The 22,321-nt window shown below is 40.3% G+C and overlaps 1 protein-coding gene across 2 annotated transcripts in view; it reads right to left on the bottom strand.

Moving 5' to 3' along the window:
• trabd2b (TraB domain containing 2B) overlaps positions 1-22,321 on the bottom strand; it is a 52,774-nt gene that overhangs the window by 11,514 nt on the left and 18,939 nt on the right. For both annotated transcript variants that reach the window (XM_058074208.2, XM_078789881.1), the window contains exons 3-4: positions 2,689-2,835; positions 1,047-1,221 (exon numbers count right to left, since the gene is read on the bottom strand). In XM_058074208.2, coding sequence (XP_057930191.2) covers positions 1,047-1,221; positions 2,689-2,835 — 322 coding nt within the window. The remainder of the gene's footprint in view (positions 1-1,046; positions 1,222-2,688; positions 2,836-22,321) is intronic.

The raw sequence follows: 22,321 nt of genomic DNA, 5'->3' as shown, positions 1-22,321 counted from the left end.
CATGCATGCATTTATAGACTTTGCTGGAACAGATAAGGCCCTTCCCTAAACGTTTCCCACAAAGTTAGAAGGGGAGGTGACATGATACAAAAACTAAACATAAAGGTTAATCTTATGTAATCATGTTACTGTACACAGTTTGCGCCGCTGGATCTTTTTTTTTCTAAAGCACGTCTGGTTAAATTCTCATCACTTATTACACGTTCTTTAAACCCCCAAAAAGTAAAGTATGAACAGGCAGAATTTCTGTGCTACTCTGGAAAAATGGGATACTTGGGCTGTTGTTTGGTGCTGTGTGGCATTGAATAGTGGATAAAAATTCACCACTGGTTAAAGCCATTGGCCCACATCCCAAATTCAAGTGAGACAGGAAGCGTTTTGATTTGAACAAAGGAAAAAGTCATTCATAACAAGATTTATTTGGCATAAATTAGTTGTTAGACATGTACGTGTTTTGAAGGCTATTTTATCTTGAAATAAATTATCATGCTTTTACATTTATAAAAGTGGGTCACATCGTAATGACTATGGGAAAATGTGGGTCAGAGGATGAGACCAGTTGAGAAACCCTGATGTAATACACACACACACACACACAACCTGTGTTGGTTGCCAACACGCTCGAAAGCATCCACCACCTGTTTGTAGAGACACACATGTGTTTTTGTAACACACATGCACATGCGCACACACTTACTTTAGGACGAACACAATTCAGGAAACATTAGCAGCATTAGCCAGGAATGCTAATTGAAACAAACAGCTCATGGTTCATTTGTGAGGTGGGAACTAGCTGTAATTGAGACTTTTAAATGCAAGTGTGCGTGCGTGTGCAAGTATGTGTGTGTATGTGTGTGTGTTGAAATGCACAAACAAAACACTTTTCCATGCCAGAGGTCTGGGAACCATTGTGCGCTATTATTATTTTCCCGCTTTCTTTCTCCAATTATGCTTTCAAACACAGTATGAATTGTTCACCATAAACAAGCTTTAGCAGAAAGACATTCTAGTGTAGTGAAAAGGAAAGTAACAAGTAATCGGCTCACCTGCACCAAAGGCGAAAAAGTAGGTCTGGTTGGGGTTCCTCTGGAGCAGATTGGACACGCGGCGTGCCATACGCTCATTGCGCTTGTAGATCAGCTCCTGGCGGAAGTAGCTGTCAATCTGCTGGGCCGTGCTGCGGTCATGAGCTGGTAGAGAGCTGTTGATGAAGTGAGGCAACTGTGAGGGAAAGAAAATGTATGAGTAACGAACAAAACGAAATGGAAAATTTGAATTACGTCTATCAGCATCTCATTAGCATCATATAATGACCAATCATCACAACACTCTAGTCCCTGGACGGTCCAGGTTTGAATCACTATTATCTTGGAGTACTATCACAACTTTTTTTTTTTTTTAAACCAGCGCTACACTGATGTAAAAACACTGTTCGTCCTATCTTTGGGGTCTAGAGATATATACATGCAAACAAACTTATCCTCATAGCTTTTCTTCCAGTCACTCACACACAGCCCAGACGCTAAGACCCGCTAAAAAAAAAAAAGTGTACGTATGTGAACTCAGTGTTAATGTTAACGCTACGCTCACACAACCACACATGTACGTCTGATGGTTCTAGCATGTGTTGCACATGTCATGGCATTACGGCCCATTTGTTGCTGATTTAAAGAGTGCATGCAAGACACGACTGGTGGCAACTGCAGGTGATAGGAGCAGTGAAACAAGCTCCCGGGGGCTGACTCAGTTAGAAAGACGTATGGACGCAGACCAGGAAAGTGACACGTAGAGCCAGTTTTTCTCACACACTTTCTTGCGGGTCTCTGGTGTGAATAACACGTAAAGTTAGGGTTACATTGTATGTCAGGTTTAATGACACTATAAACGATCAGCGAGGGAAACTGATTTGTAGTGTCTGTATTTGTGGTGTTGAGTTGTCGAGATTGTGTGACATCATGCTGGTTAAAAAGCTTCTATCGTTGGTTTACATGACTAAGGAGTTGGAGCTGGTTATGCAGGCTGGATTCGGTTCAATTACGGAATCGAATTTGAAAGGAATACATTACATCAGGGGTCTCAAACACGCAGCCCGCGGGCCAAATGTGGCCCGCAGGACACTAGTTTGAGGCCCCCACCTTGATATGAAAGTTTAATGTTAGTGCGGCCCGCGCAAGTTTGATATGGATGCTGTATGGTATCATGTACCCAGAAAAAATTATTACGTTTGATTAATGTTCATGTTAAAGGTTAAATAAGTTAATAGTTATCCTCCCTATCCATGTGGAAGTGGTAAGTTTTTGGCTATTTAAGTTTAAAGGAAATAACTTGAAGGCTACCATTTAGGTCTCTAGCTCTCTAGTTTGCGAGTTAGCATGTGTCTCAAGACCCTGCAGTTGCGCAATATGTTGTAAATAAAAAAAAGTATAAATGTGACTGTAGTCGTGTTTTGTCATGTCTACAGGGCTCTAATAATGCTTTGTTCATTTTAATCTGGAAAAAAAATTGTCTACCCACCAACTAGTATATGTGGTTTCTTAAGTTTTTATTATTTGCCATTTTATTATTATTATTATATTTATTTATTACTGATTGATTGATTTTCTTTATTCTTGATTTGTTTATTTATTTTTCATCTTATTTTGTGCAGAAAAATAAAAATTATTGTAGTAGTAGCCTTCATGTGCAAACCTGCGATGTGTCATGGTTAAAGATGATGGAGCTGAGGTCCCCGCAGTTGTAGTGGCTGATGAGGTCCTCGGTGGTGTAGGAGCCCTGCAGACTGCCTGCTCGGACACCCTCGTGCTGTAACAGTGTTTGGTTCAAGGCAAACAGCACCTGCAAGAAGAGGGAACAATGGTTATACACATGCAATGATGCATCATCTTCATTTTGTGGTTTGGCATTTCTGCTCTGCATCAGCACAGCCAATGTCCGAGGTACTTTCTTTGTGGTAGATCCCTCCAGTGAGGTCAATTGCAGGTAAAGCATACCACAAAATACACGTTCAGACTTTCTTGTGAAGGCTGGAGAAAGTTTGGCGTGAGTTCTTAAAACCCTTTTTGTCTTCCACCGGGGGGCTGTAAATCTACAGCGGCCATTAATACCAAAAGTAAACTCTCTTTAGAAAGAATTTACTGCAAGCAGCCGGTGCAGTGACTCCACTCCATGGTTCAAATCGAAGGTTACTCCCTCCTGCCCCCCTCCTACAGCGCCACGCCACATCTGATTGGTCTGACATGTGGGCTGTGGCAGCTGATGATGTCCACTGAGCTCTCTTACAGGAACCAAGAGGCCCACATGGAGCTATTTCACACACTTCTACATTGCACCTAAACAGCTTTGCAGACTTGATTATACCAAATGACTCATCTAATCATAACTTCAAACCTCAGTTGGCTTCCTTGGACCGAATAGCAGCATTCGCATAGCAGCTTATGTGTGATACATCTGTATAGCCAATTTAGCTGGGGAATTGGGCCATAATTTACACAAATTACATGTTCTTTTCACAACCATACTGTTCACCCATTGGACACTTGGCCAAGAACTGTATCAACCCTGATACTACCTCTGAAATTTGTTCACACAGAACAGCAGTGTAAAATTACTAGATCTGATATTGGAATCAGCTTCATAAATACCGTATTGACCCAAATAGAACATGTTTGAAAAAGATGGGGCATCTCATAATTGGGTTCTAAAGATTTATACAGTGAAACCTTGGTTAAAGTCATTAATTCATCCCAGAAGGTCTGACTGTAACCGAAACAGATGCTAGCAGAATAGTTTCTTCGCATACAAAATAATGGCAAGCAAATGAATCAATTCTAGAAAACCAAATATTTAAATGAAATCACTCATTGTAGTGCATGGTGTGGTCGTTGAAGTTGGGTTTTTCAGTTCAAGCAAATGTAATTATTGTAACTTGTCCCTTAATATCAGTACATATGTGCTGATTGGCTGGGAACAATCCCATGCTTTTTACAGTTAGGCTTAGCATTGACCTCAATTTTGTTGAGCATGTGGTTTTGCTGCAAAAATGGCAGTTCTCATTGTTCAATTTGCAATCTTGACTGTGTGATGGAGTGACAGGGTGACTGAAAAATGTGGTCCTGATTTTTAAGTCTTCCAAGAGTTTCCAACAATTGATGTTGGATCTTATTGTTGGATATTCAAAGTTTGTGGCGACTCCAATCTGGGACCTACCAAACGAAATGACAGTCTTTTCTCTCCATCTTTATCTGCTAGTCGTTTAATCATAGGCTGATAAAGAAAACAGGGTGGTTCGTTTCCCCCTCGGTCACCTTCTCTTTTCCCTCACTGAGAACCGCTTGTGTTTCATCTTGAAAAGGCTTTTTTTTTGCTGGACCCCTGACCCTGAAGACACGCACCGATGGATCCCTCTGGGGCTGGATGGCGAGACGGGATTGGGTTCACAGCACCCTGCGGGGACTGCGGGACCGGAGTTGAAATAACATCCAGGGCAGCCCGAGAATAGGAGATATTGTGTACCGTTTTCCCAGCAGAGAGTACTTTCCCTTCATGACCACAGTGTAGGCCCATAAAATAAGCTATTAAACGGCCTCCTCTCCATTACTGTAGTATCTCACTGTGGCAGCAGAAGAAGAGGATCACCTTGAATGCATTAACTAGGGGAAGAGATGGTGTCACACAAGACCCCATCAAAGTCGTCTCACATGATAGCGCCCCTGTTGTCTCCTCTTGGGTTTCTTCTCTCCCAGGAAAGCGTGTAATCTGTCAGGAGCTTTTCAAGGCAACAGTCTAACATCTCCCTGCGCCAGAAGACTTTTACAGCCTCTTGGCGCCTTCCAGCATGTGGACTTGACTCTCTTGTTTAAAGGTAAGCAGCACATTCAGCTCATCTCATCTGGCGTTGCGTCATTGCCTCCTTCCAACGTCTTTGTCCCTGATAATGCCAACACATGCTCACTCCCAAAGACACCCACCAGCATGTTCACATTGCCCACCCCAAATTGAGTTCTCATTTTGGGTTCTTTGTCTTGCTGGACCTCCCGTTTTAGCATAGGAAATCCAGGGATTACCATTATGACAATCCCAGTGGCAAAGGCCTGCTGCTTCCAGCTTCCGCAGAAAAGCCTTGTTTTATTTTCCTTCCATTCTATTTCCACACCTCTGAGGCTTTTGATGGCCGATGTGTCTTTGCTCCACTCCCCAAGCACTGAAATTGAATAAAAATGAATAGGAGTGACAGGGGGCTTGGCTGGGTGTTGCCTCCGCTCTCACAAATAAACCCTTCAGTTTGACTTGGCAGGACCGCTGCTGCGCAAGTCACCCGGCCTTCCTGCCGCCCCTGAACATCACAAAAAAAAGCTCAGAGCTGGTCCCTTCACAGTAAAGTTCTAGAATTTGAGAATCTTTAAAAATACACTCAAACAATACATTGTCGGAGTCTGTCATCGTCAGATAGTCCATTCAACTTGTGGTGTGTGTGGTGTCTGGTGTTGTTAGGTAGTCCGTGGTCGCCGGGCACAACGTTACTTTGGTACTCCTAGAATGCTAGCAAGCTCTCAATTCACTTCACTTAGCTTTTCACAGGAAGATAGTAGCGGTGTTGTTGGACAGCTCCGGGGGAGTGGCGGACATTAAAATATGTGCTGTGCGTATTTTGTGTAGTTCTCTGATTGGTTTATCACTGCCAGTGCAATATTACGTCCCTGTGTCAGCAGGAAATGGTCTACACTCAATCAAGAGCGCTTACCCAAATGGAACAACATTTTGTCAGATTTTAGAACGCACATAAGTTAAATTATTTTATTTATATTTTGACTATATAAAACATAAAGTGTGGAAAAACAGTACCTTAATCTACCTTAATCAAAACAATGCACATAATATATAGGAACAACATGGCTTGCAAAACAACTACTTGCCAAAACTCTCAATTAGCAGCCTAATTTATTGCATTAAAATGTGCATCTAAAATGTGCTTTATAAATAAACCTTGACTTTGAGGTTTTAACAGACTTACCTGTTTTAAATATTTCATCACGATCTGGTGATGTTGCTTGTCGTCGCGTGATATGGAATACGCTGCTGACACAAGCGGCACTTTACTTTCCGGAGTCATCTTCAGCCCTTTCAAAAATGCTTCCATACTTTGGATGATACACTAGTAGCCATTATGAGCCAATGAATCAGTCGGTGTTGACAGGCTTCCGAGCATTCAAAGCTACAGTAACACCCACGTCAGCTCCTTTAGATTATGACACTGAAGCATTGATTTTATTAATGCATGGTAAGTATAGATCTTCTGTTAAACACATATATCATTGTCAATTCTTTATTACCACAATTTTTTTTTGTATCAAAATAGGCTACTTAAAACAAGAACCATGCAATTCCACCCATTGAAATCTTAAAACCAAATAGTTCATCAAGCTCTTAATGGATCCTAATAATGTTGCTAATGGTTTGTAATATGGTGTTAATACATCCACGGTGTGTTTTACTGTCAGTGTTTACAACTTGTTGCACTGCCACAACTGGCCCCAAAGAACGCATGAGCCGAATGCATGCGCTGCCACGCTTATTGACATTTTTATAACGTGTCGAAAGTGTAGCGAACACACGTAGTCAGGCCTGCTTGTGTCTATAAAATGACTTCTGCTGAGGAAATAATACAACATGGTGTTTATGAGGTGTTTCAAGAGTAAAGAAAGCATTGATTGAATTTTAAGTTAAGAATTATGTACATATGTGAGGAAAGTCTTACAGTATGATTTTTCTGATGATGGCATATGTGAGGGGTGTCCAAATTTTTTCCAGCACGGGCCGCATAATGAAAAGTCAAAGGACGTGGGGACTACTTTGATATTTGTATACATTTTTTCATTATTTCATTATTTCGTTTAAAAAAATTGTACTTGTTAACAATGTCAATATTGAAGTTTTGTGTCTTTATATAGTGCCTTCAGCTCAATTTTGCACATTTTTGATGGAGGTTTATTTGTTTATTTTATTTCTACCATGTGGTGCACCCAACAAACACGAGATACAGGGAGCCAATGGCCCACAGATTGCAACACAGAAGTACAAAACAGTTAAGCATTATACGTGGCCCATAGTCAATTATATTTTTAGGCTTTGATATGGGCCAGTTAAAAATTGTGCACTCTTTCATGGTGGGCTGCATTTGGTCCGTACTTTGGACACCCTTGGAATGTGTTTTGACATTTTAACAAGAAACCTTGTGGCCTTGGTTCCACTGTTCTTGAACGGTTGGGAGAAGTTGCTCTTGGATGCTATGGTACGATTCTTTAGTCATGGCTTTGTTCTTGGGCAAAATTGTCTACTTTTTTGTTGCCCATCTTGACACCAGGTCTTCGCCTCACTGTGCGTGCAAATGCACTCACACCTGCCAGCTACCATTCCTGAGCAAGCGCTGCATTGGTGGGGCCCCAATGACGCAGCTGAATCAACTTTCAAAGACAGTCCTAACTCTATCTCCTAACGAAGCCCTTTTTGTGCTAAGCAATGACTGCACTTGTTTCCTTGTAGGTAACCGTGGGGAAAACAACTTTCCAAGTACAGCTCTTCTTTTAAAGCTTCCAGTCTGTTATTCTCATTCAATCGGAATGATAGAGTCATCGTCAACATTTGTCCTTGTCAGCATTCTCACCTGTGTTAAGAATCACTAGCATGATGTCAGCTGGTCCTTGTGTGGCAGGGCTGAAATGCAGTGGAAATTGTGTTTTGGGGATTAAGTTCATTTTCAACTAAAAGATGTTTTGATTTGGCAATTCATTCATCTTATCACTTTTTACAACATTTTGTAGTATGAGCAAATTGCCATTATAAAAACTGAAGGAAATTTGTGGATAATATTTGTGTCATTCTCAAAACTTCTGTCCATGACTGTACATTGATTAACCAATTATGACCTTCTTTTGAGTCTTTAAGTTCTGGAGTTTTGGACCTGGAGTTCCACATCCATGATCTGTCCTTAGATCTTAATACAAGCTCTGCTAATCCCGACACATTTCACAACCCTTTTTTCCTTATTTGAATTCCATCCTCTCTATTCGCCTCCTATCACGATGTGTGTGATCCTATCTAAACCAGATGAGAAAGGATCCACTAGAAATATCAACATATGTTTAAAACATTCCTCTCTTGCTCTCTGGCCCACTCACTCTCCTCTCTTATCTCTCTTCAGCTTTGCCGGGACTTATGGCTTAAGAAATTCCCAAAGAATGATTTGTCCCTTTTGCAAAGTCCACATCAGAGGTGCGGCTGAAATGTGAGAACACGGAATGGTTAGAAGGGCCAGGTGACTGAACTTACGGCCGTGGAGGCTGTTCCTGGGTTATTGTATTATTGTCATGCAAAATTGCGTCAAACGAATTCCGAAGAAATCTCCTTTTAAGAAATAAGCTCTGTGTATATGCATGCATGTCAACACCCACCTCGACACTAACACACATTTTAATGTGGGCTTCACACATAATAAAGTACAGTTTGCCATTGTAACTTCATGTTTTTACATTTCCATTGTAAAAACTTTTAAGGGTACCAAAGTTATCTGTACCATTTGTCTTTACCTAAAAAGGGGAGTGTGAAGACACAGCTCTGTCCATTGATTGGTCAACAGAGAATGGTCTCTTCATTGTGATGTATACAGTAAGCACATAAAAATATTATTATTACTAAAATTACCAAAAAACTGGAAAATTACTGGAACTCTTTGCCCCATTCAGTCAGTGCTTGCCCTGACCTTCCCAGTTTCAAAAAACAACAAAAAACCCACCTCTTTTAATCTGTTTTTAATGTCTAACTTTTTATATCTGACTGCTGTTCCCCGCCCCGCTTTTACTCATGTTTTAACTGTGTATTATCGAATGAATGTTGTATTTTGGTGTGTCTTCTACTCTGTTTACTTGCTTTTATTCAACTCCATTCTTCTGTAAAGTGTCTTTGAGTATTTTGAAAAGCGCTATACAAATAAAATGTATTATTATTATCAGAAAATGTATTTTGCGCTAATATTTTTGGGTGTCTGGACAGATTAATTTGATTACTTCCGATGGGAATAATTGGCTGGGGTTTTTGAACATTTTTTTCTAACCTTTTGGAACTAATTAATAAAGAAAACCGAGGCAGCACCGTACATATTGAAAAAAAATAGGAGGTACAACATTTAATTCTTCTTTTTTCTCTTTTGGGTTTTCCCTTCAGGGGTCGCCACAGCAAATCAATCTCCTCCATCCAACCCTGTCTTCTGCATCTGTCTCTCTCACACCAACTACCCTCATGTCCTCCTTCACTACATCCATAAACCTCCTCTTTGGTCTTCCTCCACGCCTCCTACCTGGCAGCTCTAAACGCAGCATCCTTCTACCAATATATTCACTATCTCTCCTCTGGACATGTCCCAACCATCTCAGTCTGGCCTCTCTGACTTTATCTCCAAGGTCTCTAACATGTAATGTAATCCATCCTGGTCACGCCCAATGAGAACCTCAGCATCCTCATCTCTGCTACCTCCAGTTCTGCTTCCTGTCATGCTTACACACTTAGTATACCCCAAGTGGTACTTACAAAAGGAAATAGTTGCCCAAACGAATGGGATTCTGTGACATGCAAATTGAACAGAATAGAAATACTTCAATAATAAGTAAATAAAATAACTAAATTAGTCAATATGAAATTAAATCCACAACGAAAAACCACCCAAAAAACAACACATTTGTCATCCAACAAAATTTGTCATTGTGACAGGCCTACTACTTTTGTGTCATTTGAAAAAAAGACAAGAGCATGGTGTGTCATTGAGAATAAATGTATATATTTAACAGTTAACAAATGAGCGATGGGAGGTTCCACCCTGTCTTCGTCTACACCCCCGCCCTTCTCTGTCAAGTCTGGAGCACATCTGGGCAGCTGTGACCTCCACCATCAGCCATCTTCATCCTCCCAAAGCTCCTCCATCCTCCAAAACTAAACATGCCGCCACATCTTTCAATAGTTCTCAAAGCCCTGTCGCCATGATATTTTCTCTGTGGTAACTCTTGGAATCCACTCCTTGCCAACAATGCTTTTTGTTGATCATTTGATTCTTCCAAAATTATTGTCACATTGTTGCTATTGTTGTTGTATTAGATTGTCCAGGTCTGCCATGTGTCGAGGGTAGTGAGAATTTAATATATGTTAATGCACATGCATGTTGTTGGAAAAAAAAACTTGTACTTAATTTTTTCAACCAAAACTTTGTCTTGTAAAGAGCAACAGGAGGACTGGGCTTGCCCCCTCGGCCCTTATTTGACTCAGCGCTGAAGCTAAGGCGGCGTAATCCCACACAAGCATACACATTTCACGGCAAATCAGCGCAGAAATGTTCAATTTCATGCAACCATATTCCGCCTGCGGAAAAACAAGGATGGCACGGAGAACTTCCATGCACGAAAGAAACACTAGACCTATAGGGAATTGGGTTGTAGAAGTAGAATAAAAAAAATGTTTTGAGAAAGCAAAATATAAGCATAATGTGAGCCACTTTTGTGAGACACTGTACTATGCATGAAGGAGTGCAACACTTGTCTTGGCAGGTGCATCAAAAAACATGAAACTGAAAAGACTGACATAGACTGCCCTCTTGGAATCAGTTAAAAGTAACCTTGGCCCTTTTCGTTGTCTCCTCTCGCCTTCCTACATTCTTTCTTTCTCTCACAAAAACACACCAAGATATGGCAGCCCTGCAGCCTTCCAGGGAAAGTGCATGCTATGAAGAAATACAATATGATTAAAACTCCCTGTAATAGTTTTAGCACCCAGGCTCTCTTCTTAGGCAAACACTGGGTTTGCCACCACAGCTCGGCTCAGGCTTCTGATCGAGGGGGTCAGCCATTGGGGAAGAGCCATAAATCAGTATTGAGTGTGTGTGTGTATGTGTGGGGTTTAAGCATGTGGGCACATCTCACATCTGTTCATGTGTATGCTTGTGTGTGCGCCAGCGCATGCAGAGCCCACAGGGGCTCAAAGGGCAGACTCGGGCGGTTTTGTGGTCCCTCCGTCAGCACATCACAGGATTGTGGCCTTTAAACGCACCACAAATCATCAGAGGGACCACACGGATGCTGAGGAATGTTGCAGCAGACAGTAGTGGTGCTCCATCACTGATAACTCTTGTGGACGTTAACAGAAAAGTTTCCAGAATTAGGCCAGTTACAGTATGGTGACCACAAGGTCTTTGTTTGTATGGGAACAACGACAGCTATTATTAGCTTTGTGTGTGTGGAAAGAACCCACATGTACACACATGAACCTTGCCTGACCCCTGACCTTAGTAGATTTTTTTCCCATTCCATTGTCTGTAGGATGACTGTCTCCCCACCACATTTCCACACACTTAAAGCACTTTGGAGCTACTAGTAACAGTATAAAAGTGATGATATACAGTACTTACAGTACAGTATTTTCCATTTTCAATACACAAGCAAAATGCATGGACACCCAAACCAGGATATTAGTTCTAATAACCAGAACTACAGGCACACAATGCAGATGTCATAATTATTGCAAAGGGTGGTCAGCGTCAGCAAGTGAATTGTTTTACTGTACTATTGTTAACAAAAAACTCATGAAATCTCATAAAAGCTCATGTAATCAGCAATATGAATGTTGCTGCTTACTGCTATTTGCAGTCTACTTTTAAGTGACCATGTGCTCAATGAGAGCTACGTTTTCCTTTCCACTTTCTCATGCACTCACAATTATTGATGGAGTTTAACAAATATAGTTTGTTTTTGTTTTTTTTTTCTTTATTTCGAACATCATCCAAAGCACAACAAACCAAACATAAATCAACACAAATAACACAAATTCGAAAGGGAATGGGAAGAAGTCAAGACTTATCTAGTCCCACCCCCCTAACCACCCAGATTCCAACCTCATCCCAACAAAACATATATTATTCCTTGTCTACCAGAATGAAAACCCCACATCCAACCACCGTCACCCAGATTGAGGCACCCAACTACGTGCCAAGAGCAACCAGTTCATTACTAGTCATCGTATCGTACATAGTCCAGTACGAAAGAAAGAAAGAAAGGAACCACTCCAACTATACAGTCACCACACCAGTCATCACAAGCTAACATGGATATAAAAAACATCAATATTATGGTATTGTTTCAGTGAGATTGAAAAATAAAAGTGAGAGATATTCTTTAAAATACCTCAAATTAAATAATCATACTTGAGTCTTACTGCTTCCCTATTGTCGCTGCTATTCCAACTACAGTGTTTTCCACTTCCACTTCCTTTATTCTTTTTTTAATTTTTTTATTTAGTTACAAATATATTTCAAATTTCAGAAATAACAAACTCTCATTACTTTATATACTTATTGCTTGCTTACAATTAACGTCTTTTTCAAATGTCCTTTTGGCGGTTTATATGTATATAATGTGTATGTAATATGTATATGTTTATGTAATGCCCCGGGGCTTTTCTCAAATATTGGCCTCCATTAATATACGTAGATACCGTGTCTCAATTATCTGCCAAGTGCATTGTCTACTTGTAATTCAAAAGCCAGCAAATGGATGCCTCCTTTTTGCCCTCAGGAAAATAAACTGTTGGTGACGGTAGTTGTCATTATTTCCTAAGAGCCATCACCACCCTGAACTCAGACATATAACGTACCCGGTCATTAGCATAATGCAAATGTGCAATATTCCATCACTGCCTCTGTTACTACCTCATTCATATTTATTTATTTAACAACCCAATACAATACACTCATATGTGACTTTACTCATCTGTATACACCAGTCATTATTTGCACTATGACCCATTTATCATTGCACTAAAATTAATATATCCGCAATATATCTGCTCCTGCATATGCTACTGTGCAATACTATGTGTATATTTTGGTTATCTTGTATATATCTTGTTAAATTGTCTTTTTTACTCGACTTTTATATACTTTTTTTCAAACTTGACTACTGCACTGAAAGGAGAAGCTCTCCATCTTGTTGTACATCTTCCATTCCATTTCATTCCATTGTCAGACACTAAAGAGGTAACTGCAATGTCCATTTGAGCTCTGTTGCTAACCAAAACAGCAGCACCTACTCAGGCATGAATACAGTCTCTCAAATTAAAGTGGGGAGGCATGACCTGCTTTCTTTCCTGAGGTATATTAAAAATGGTCTTACATTATTTTCAGCGCCTGATTCATTCCTTTGGGGGCGACTCACACGCTCCGGTTGTGTGCATCCATTTTTGTATTCCACCCAGTCTGCCTCTGTCCAGACTGTGTAGTTTGTTTTGAATAGACCTTTTTCATAGACCTTTAATAGACCTTTTTCATTTTTTTTATCCCATCTAGCTCCCCGCATACACCCTGCTGGCCCCAAGCCAACCATCATTAACAAAGGGATCGGACATGGATCACTTTTGACTTAACACCAGCGTCCGTGTTGGAGGTCGGCTTGCTTGTGTGTCACCCGTGGTATGTCAAACACACACACACACACACACACATTGCTGAGGGTTGCTGAAAACAATATCTGTCAAAGTCAACTGAGCAGAAATGAAGCCACATCAAAAAGCGCGACGGCGGGAGTGTTTATGTGCTCTGCAATGGCTGATTGCTCGTGGTTTCACGGGCTGTGCACGTACAGTACATGCACACACTGACAGCTGTCTCACACATTTTGGGATTATTGCAGAAGAATGAAAAGGAAAGACTGCACTGTGACTCATTCGTTCTGCCTATGAGTGTAGAGATTACAAAGGACGTACTACACAAGCAAACACATACTGGCCTAAAGGTTGGGATATTTGCAGTGTGTGTGACTTAAGGAAAGACAAAAACATGAATGTTTACTCCACCAAAACATAACACTCCCTCTTCATTGCTTTTCTCTTACCCACACGTATCTTTACCCAACCCCCACACCTGGTTCATTTTAAGAAAGTAGTGGCCATGGCAACCCTCCAATACGGTGGATGAGTCAACACAGACGCTGCTTGCTCCCGTCCTCTGTGTCAGGGTGGAGGATGAGAAACAGTGGACAAAAAAACTACTAAGTCCTTCTTTCATTCTGGGATATACTACTCCAATGTCTTGTGGGCAGGCCTGTTTAGATCTGTCTCTTAGAAACATCTAAAACTAAAGCAGATAGCGGCCAAGTGTGTGTCAGATAAGCGATAGACAGGAGAGTTTTCAACAAAGCAGTACAGTTCAGAGAAAAATGACATCCCAACACATCCTTGTGTATCACAGTAAAGTAGCTGAAGGGTAGAGCAGATACTGTTATTTACTACCACGATCAACAAGTTGACAATTGTTGCCATTCGCATTTGTTATAAAAGAGTTTATTTTCATTGGTTTCATTCGTTTTGCATACAAAAATCACCATCACTCGGTCATTCAAATCGGACTTTTTGCATCAAAACAAGATCTCCCGTGCAGGGGTGGACCAATTTGGTTCAGACTAGCCTCACTGCCTATTATGAGTCTGCTCATATTTATGGAAAAAAAGTGTCCAGTTTGGGATTGAATCTGCCACTTCTGCCTCTCAAATTGGTGACAGAGCCTCGGCCTGGCGTTGCATGCACATGTCACAGCAGCAATGCCGATCCTTTGCTCCTTTGCGCATATGGGCCCCTTGTCCAAAATACCCCACCCACACCCCGTGGATTGTGGGGCCCTTCTCACAGCCTCTGTTGTGTTGTGTCTGCAGAGATATGTCCGCGGGCCGGCCTGGGAGATTTAGTTACTGGTGTTACCAAAACAAGGTGCCAATAATTAAATAAATACATAAACGTCCATCAATCAGCTTATTATTGATCAGCCCACCAGGAAAAATCCCAGTGCTCTGGATGGCCAGTCTGACCCGCTCCAATTGAAATAGAATGAAAACTGGTGTAATCCATTCCAAGTTCAAATTGCAACTATAATTAAATCTTCATCAATTAAATTTAAGTAACATTAAATAAAAACAAATGTTAAAAATAAAATAAAATGCCATGAAACATATAAATAGATTAATATTTCCATTGTGATCTGTTCAATAAATCAGTTCAATATAATTATATAATGTTATATTTTAAATTTGAATGAATTAATGAACAATTATCAATTAAATGTATTTGGGTTTTGGCAGAAAAACACAATCTTAAGTCTTTAAGTCCATAACTTCACATGTGTGTTATTATGCTTTCTCTCTTTTTATGTGTTTTATGTGACTTTAGAATTTTAAGACATAAATTGTTTTGTTATCTGTCAAGTTTGTCTTCCATTTTTTGTTAATATTTGTGTTAAATTGTTAAGAGATTTTGAGTGACGAGTGGTTAGCACGCAGGGTTCGATTCTCCCCCTCAGCATCTCTGTGTGGAGTTTGCATTGTCCCCGTGCATGCGTGGGTTTCCTCCCACATTCCAAAAACATGCTAGGTTAATTGGTGACTCCAAATTGTCCATAGGTATGAATGTGAGTGTGAATGGTTGTTTGGCTATATGTGCCCTGTGATTGGCTGGAGACCAGTCCAGGGTGTACCCCACCTCTTGTCCAAAGACAATTGAGGTAGGTTCCAGCATGCCCGCGACCATCATTAGGAATAGCGGTAGAAAATGGATGGACGTTAAGAGCTTGTGTGGTCAATTTTCTCAAAGGAACTTACAGCAAACTGTGCAAGCTACTTTTTAAAATGATTTATTTATTTATTATCACGGTCAGAGACACTGCAGAGGTCAAAGGGCAATAAAACAGAAGTGATGCTTTGCTATCTGCAGCCTTTGTTGCGTTTGTGATGGTTTGTGTCAGCCAACACTCAGCTGCGAGATTGAACCAACAAGGTGTCAGCTTGTGCTTACAAGTGCATATCATCGCGAGCAGACATGTTTGTCTTTAAGGGAACTCCCTGCATGGTATTTGACTTCCTCATCGCCTTTATCAGGCTGTCACCCCTTCGCCTCCGTGTGACTTATACCCGTTTTATTCCTCTTCCTGTCCCTTTTATTTCTGACTTTCACTACCCTGTAAGCGCATCTGGTTCTCATCATGGAGAAGAAAAGCTGCTGGTTCTGGCCATGAGGGAGCTGGATGAGATGTAGAAGGAGGAGGAGGGAGTCACTTATCCTTTCCTATCAAATTCCTCGCCTGATTATTGCTGATGTATATGAACAAATGTACATCTGCTTTGTGTACATTTCTGCAGGCACACATGGGTGGAAAAAACAAACAAAACATGGAGATGTGAGCTAATGAGCTTCTCCGAGAATGTTTGCCTTTTTCATAACCAAGGCAAACAGATATTTGGCACATTAAAGACACACATAAACTCCTCTCAGCACGATGAGCTGTCAGGCCCTGTTAGGCTTGGCGTTTCCGTTAGCATGCGGTTTGGATCTGCTTTGGGAGGAGGACCTATTCCCCACGTCAGGAACTTCCAGAGAGAGCGGAGCCAACATTGGGAGGAAAGACGACAGACAGGAAGGGAGAGCCGAGGGCCTCGTGTTATTGTAGGCTTACCGACGAGCCATTTGTTGGAATAACTCACATGATTTGCGAGTGTTATGACTCACGTTAAGGATTTAGAGCCAAGATCAGTGCCACTTGGAGTGAAACGTCCATGGGAGCCACTCCGTCGCCCCTCGGGTGCAGCAGTGTTGGAAAAAGCACGTTCACGTATGAATAATATTAAGATACCTTAAGTTTCAATTACATTCTTTCCAGATGAGCCCCTGAAGAGCTCACGGCTGATTAAAAATAATTTATTTGTGTTTCTCCAAGAGAAGTGGAATCATTTTTTTTTTTTTTACATGAACCACATCAGCGGGTCGTCGTCCTGGGTGGGCAAAGGAGGCCGCAGAAGAAGCTGAAGTCCAAGCAGACATCAATCACAATAATTTCATCCACATTCAATGAGTCACTCACAATAACCCACAATGTCCAAAACAAGCATCAGTTTTGTTTTTCCTGCCATAAAGACAACATTGCGTAGCATTTACCTTATAAAACAAGCAGAATAATAATAATAATTCTCCCACAAAAAAATCCAATGCATCCCGATTTAGAGCAAGTGATGATGGATCAAATTCCTTGCAGTCTACCGGGTGGTTGTATGAATATAGTATTATAATTAAATATACTCTTGTAGTACTAGAATCCATTGTTTCAATAATGGCGTAAAACCCAAAAACTAAGCTAAACCACTTATGTGATTGACCACTGACGGGAAAACTTAAAAGTGCCTTATGATGGATTCAACCTTGAAATCATTTTGAATGAGATGATTCAATGTGCTCAACAACTGATTATGTGAATAATTCAATATCATCATATTTAAATTATACATTCTAAATATGTATTGTAAGTCACAGCTCAGTTGCCCGAATTTTTGTATGTTATTGTTATTTTACAATATTGCAGATAACAAAGTAATCCATTTGCCCTGTGCTGGATCATTCCACGAAATTGAGTAGCCTAACCAAGCACCCAACAATTGATCAGTGACTCACTGTCGATGTATTTTTTTATTGAGTATGATTGGTAAATAACCTCCAGATAAATCAGACTTACATTCTGTGCCTATAGAAGAATTGCTTTGTTTTCAGATGTTTTGGTTTTTGTCTGAACTTTTGGAATGAATTAATAACAAAAATCGAGGCACCACTGCTTCTAATATATAATGTTATTAAAATATAATTATTATGCAATATTTCAGGAAAATAAGTTTTTTTTATCTTTAAAGTATAAGTTGTCACTTAATTTTATTAATGTTATTCATTATAATTATATATATATAATTATATATAATTATTATAGATATTTTATATATACTTTTTAAGTTTAATTATATTAATTAAACGCCCCTCACAAGGTCAAGCTACATGAATTCAGGTAGTTCAGTAATTGCTTAAATTCAATGTATTTTGCCCAAATATATTATGAAATCATGCTTAATTCCATTGTTATGTATCATTACAATTTGAATTTTCCCCCTCTCCACCACTATAGGAGAAATTAATTCCCATATTTAGCCATTTTCTAATTATTTATATATGTTTCAGTTTGGTTTTTAGCACATTTTGTCTCAGATTTTCTGCACACAATCCTCCTAAGTTAATAATTTTGACATTAAAGCTATCAACGATTGGACGTTAAGGGTGAGAGAGTGGCTGTCCCACCCTAAATGTCATTCTGTCTTCAGTTCCTTCGTTGAGTTCATTTCAAATCAGCCTTGTCGCGTCATTCTAACACACTGATGTCACCAAAGTCATAAACTCCTTGGCTGCATGTCTAAATATTTCTCTATGTGCTTTGTTACCAGCTAATGTGGTTGTTGCGTGCATCTTTCCCTCACTTTCCCTTCAAAATAATCTCTTTTTCCACTCTTCACTTGGTTTCCAGGGCAGACTCTGCGGCATTTGTTTAGGTCAGAGGTCATTGTGAGGTAAACAGCAGCCAGGCTGAGGGTAAGATCATTGGCTAGAATGCATCGTAGCTCTCCTCTTGGCTCCTAGTTTGTTGGATATGACACAGATAGTGAGATATATTGTTGTACTGAGTCTGATGACAGCAGCATCTATGAAATGTTCTTTGTTCATTCAAGGAAACTTCTTTTCCAGAAGCTATCTGACACAACTTGCTGCCTCGGCAACGCAGCACAAATATAATCAGAGACATACCGTACTGGTGTTGGAACGCACCCGAAATGTGCTGTGAAAAACTATTAATAGCGCTTGTAAAGTCAATTGTGTAGAAATTCAGGCAATCATAATTTCCATTTGCCAAGTCTGAGGAGCTGGTGTGAAAAGTGACAACAAAAATGGAAGTCGTGAAGTTTTCCATCAATGTGCTCTTGTACCGAGCCAGCTGTAAGGAAATGGAAATAATGTCAAACGTTTGAAGCACCACTCCAACACAATCAATAACAAACCAAGGGTGCAAATGTGTCAGAATTGTAATTGATCTCATGTTCAACTTTAGACTTAGCTTAGGACTTCATTTCTCAACAGGATATAAATTTACACTGATATGTGTCTGAATGCATCAGCGGCAGCCAGCTGGACATTCATCTGTAGACTAAAGAGTGTTGAAGGCACTTAAGTCTGTGATTTCCACATAAGTGAGGCTTCCTATGTGGCAGCTCTGGGAGGAAATGACAAAGAACTAAGACAGATGGAGCAAAAGACCGCAAGTTCACAAAGCGCTGTAAGCTAAAGAGTATGTTTAAGGATGGTGGTGTTACATTCCTGGTTAACAGTGACAAAATGTCACATTCATCCACTGAACATCTCTTCACTCATCCGCCTCCCATCCCTCTTGGATTAAAAAGTCATCCATACTACATGCTCTTGAAGGCAATATTTGAGCTCCAAAGGGATTAGTGGAAATATTTGATTTGAAATATTTCTTAACCGATGCTTTTAAAGTCAGCATTTTTCATTGTTTCCTGCCATACACGTGTAAAAAGAAGTAAATCAGGCTCTGATGTGGTAATTATGCAGGCAGGATTATTGTGTATTTTTCATAACAAGACACATGGTCACACTTGTTAAAAGGGTATCAAGTGACCCAAATATAAGTATTGTTTCGCGAGAAAAAAGTCTGAAAAAGGTTATACATGCCAGGGCTAGAGATTTACACAGGTGGCAGCAAATGACTTATTCCCAAGCAAGTCTGAGCTTTTTTTTCCTGTCACTCACGTACATTGATATACACTACCGCTTAAAAGTTTGGGATCACTTGCAAATTTCTTTGTTTTCCAAAGAAAAATAAATTTTCATGCATTTCACAAACATTTTTTTCTATTTCACAAACATTTTTATCAATTTCACAAACAATTAAAATTAATCAGATGATTTTCAAAGAACGATCTACATTTTTGCATAGAGGCCTACTGCATCAATCTCCTGGTATGGCTGCTAATCCAAGTTAATCATTTTATAAGGTTAATAGATTATTAGAAAAGCCATCTAAAGTAAAACTAAAATCTCTTACCATGCTGTTAACTACTCCCTTCAGAGAGCAGCACCAACTGGGTCTAACAAGGACAGGAAAGAAGACAAATATCTGAGAGTGTGTAGTTTAAGACAAAGACGCCTCACAGGTTGTCACCTGGCAGCTGCACTAAATAGTACGTCTTCATGGCAGGATTGCCAAGAAAAAGCTATATCTCAGACTGGCCAAAAAAATTTCCAAGTGATCCCAAACTTTTGAGCGGTAGTGTATATATTCATATATACATACATTTAGATTCTGGTGAATAGAAAACTACTGTATGTCCATTTTTCTACTTTTCTTAACATCCCTTCCTGAAAGTGCTTCTAGTTTTGGTCACAGAAAGGCAATACACATTTTGATTAAATGGTGGGCTTTCGACTGTAAAGTTTCCACTATGCTGTATTTTTCTTCACCTTCTCCTTTTCTGTATGTTGGCACGTTGATGACAAACACTTGTGTTTCCACTCCAACACTTCGCTCCATCTATGAGATCTTTCTCAGGGACGGAGCTTGTGCCTGTCAACAATGGCACGCTCGCCGAGGCTGCTGGCTCTCAACGTGTTGAAACCATTACCTTTGTGGATCAGCTGGGGGGGGGGGGGGTAAAAACTACAGAGAGTATATGATTTGTTCCAGATACACAAGAAAAAAAGTACATAAATATAAAAGAAAACATACTTTTATATCCTTATGCAGAATACAACGATAAACCTACATAAATAGTAAATGTTGGAACCCATGTTTCCCTTAATGAACCGTGCTCCCCTGTGCTGGCAGCATTCCTGTAGCTCCACAGTATGACGTGAACATCAGCATGCTTGACTGTGGGCTAGACACAATTATCTTGCTACTCACTTATGTTTGAAGCTATGTATTTAGACAATAATGGCTATCTGTTTACTAATTTTCAGTGAATTGTAAATCTATACTGCTATACAAGCTAGACACTAACTACTCTAAGTGTATCCAAGTTTCAGCTCTATAGTGTTGCCCTTGGGAAGATATGCTGTACTAAAAATGGTTGGGTTGCGCTCACTTTTGTCAGACGCTATAGTATATGTATAAAATGAGTAAAATGAGATGTTTTTCCAGTGTTGATAAAACGTCCACTGTGGCATATTACTACAAAAACATACAATGACCCACTAGAAGGGAAAGTTACATATAAAGACCGGAGTCGGAGGATAAAATATGGCCTCATAATGGGATGCGGCCTCTGCCATAGTGCGGGTGGTCTGGCACAGTGACTTGACATGTGCATCAAGAAGCAATAATAAGTGTGAGTGTGTGTGTGTGTGTGTCTTTTATGCCGCCAAGTTAAACTGTCACGTCTCAGTGGCCTATAGTACTAAAAAATGTTTAGCTTGATATAGTCTTTCTTTCTCTGACCGCCATCTGCTCAGATCCAGGAATCCTCACGGGGGAAAGAATCTTGGTGCATTCAAAAAAAAAAACCTGAAGTCCGAATGAAAAGTGACAGCACGCAGCCATAGAGACTAGGGACTATCTGTATCTGTATCTGTTCACCCATCTAAATGATCTGTATCCCTAGGGTCATGAACGGGGCATTAACTGGTAGTGGGCATGCTTTAACCAGAAATGGGTAGTGTTCAATCTGTAAATTATTTTAAGTCATTCCACCCTCATGAGGATAAGCGGTATAGAAGATGGATGGATGGACATGGATTGATCAGAAGTTGCAATATTGATTTATTTATTCAGCAGCAATTCATATCTATGGACAATTTGGAGTCGCCAATTAACCTAGCATGTTTTTGGAATGTGGGAGGAAAGTACCCGGAGAAAACCCACGTATGCACAGGGAGAACATGCAAAATCCACACAGATAGTGGAATTAAACACGGGTCTACTAGCTGTGAGGCCTGCGTGCTAACCACTCGCTCACCGTGCAGCCATTGCATACATTCATTCATCCATTCATTCATTTTCTACCGCTTTTTCCTCACAAGGGTCCCGGGGGTGCTGGAGCCTATCCCAACTGTCTTTGGGCGAGAGGTGGGGTACACCCTGGGCTGGTCGCCAGCCAATCACATAGACATCATATAGATCAAACATATAGACAAACAACCATTCACACTCACATTCATACCAATGGACAATTTGGAGTTGCCAGTTAACCTAGCATGTTTTTGGAATGTGGGAGGAAACCGGAGTACCCGGAGAAAACCCACGCATGCACGGGGAGAACATGCAAACTCCACACAGAGATGGCCGAGGGTGGCCAAGGGTGGAATTGAACCCTGGTCTCCTAGCTGTGAGATCTAACCACTCGACCCCGTTGCATACATATTCAACATA

The sequence above is a fragment of the Doryrhamphus excisus genome, linkage group LG4 (genome assembly GCF_037039965.1).
Source record: "Doryrhamphus excisus strain RoL-2023G ecotype Guam linkage group LG4, RoL_Dexc_Guam_v1.1, whole genome shotgun sequence".
In the NCBI taxonomy this organism is placed as follows: domain Eukaryota; kingdom Metazoa; phylum Chordata; class Actinopteri; order Syngnathiformes; family Syngnathidae; genus Doryrhamphus; species Doryrhamphus excisus.
Note: the sequence above shows the minus strand (reverse complement) of the source record. Positions and strands in the feature narration are given on the sequence as shown.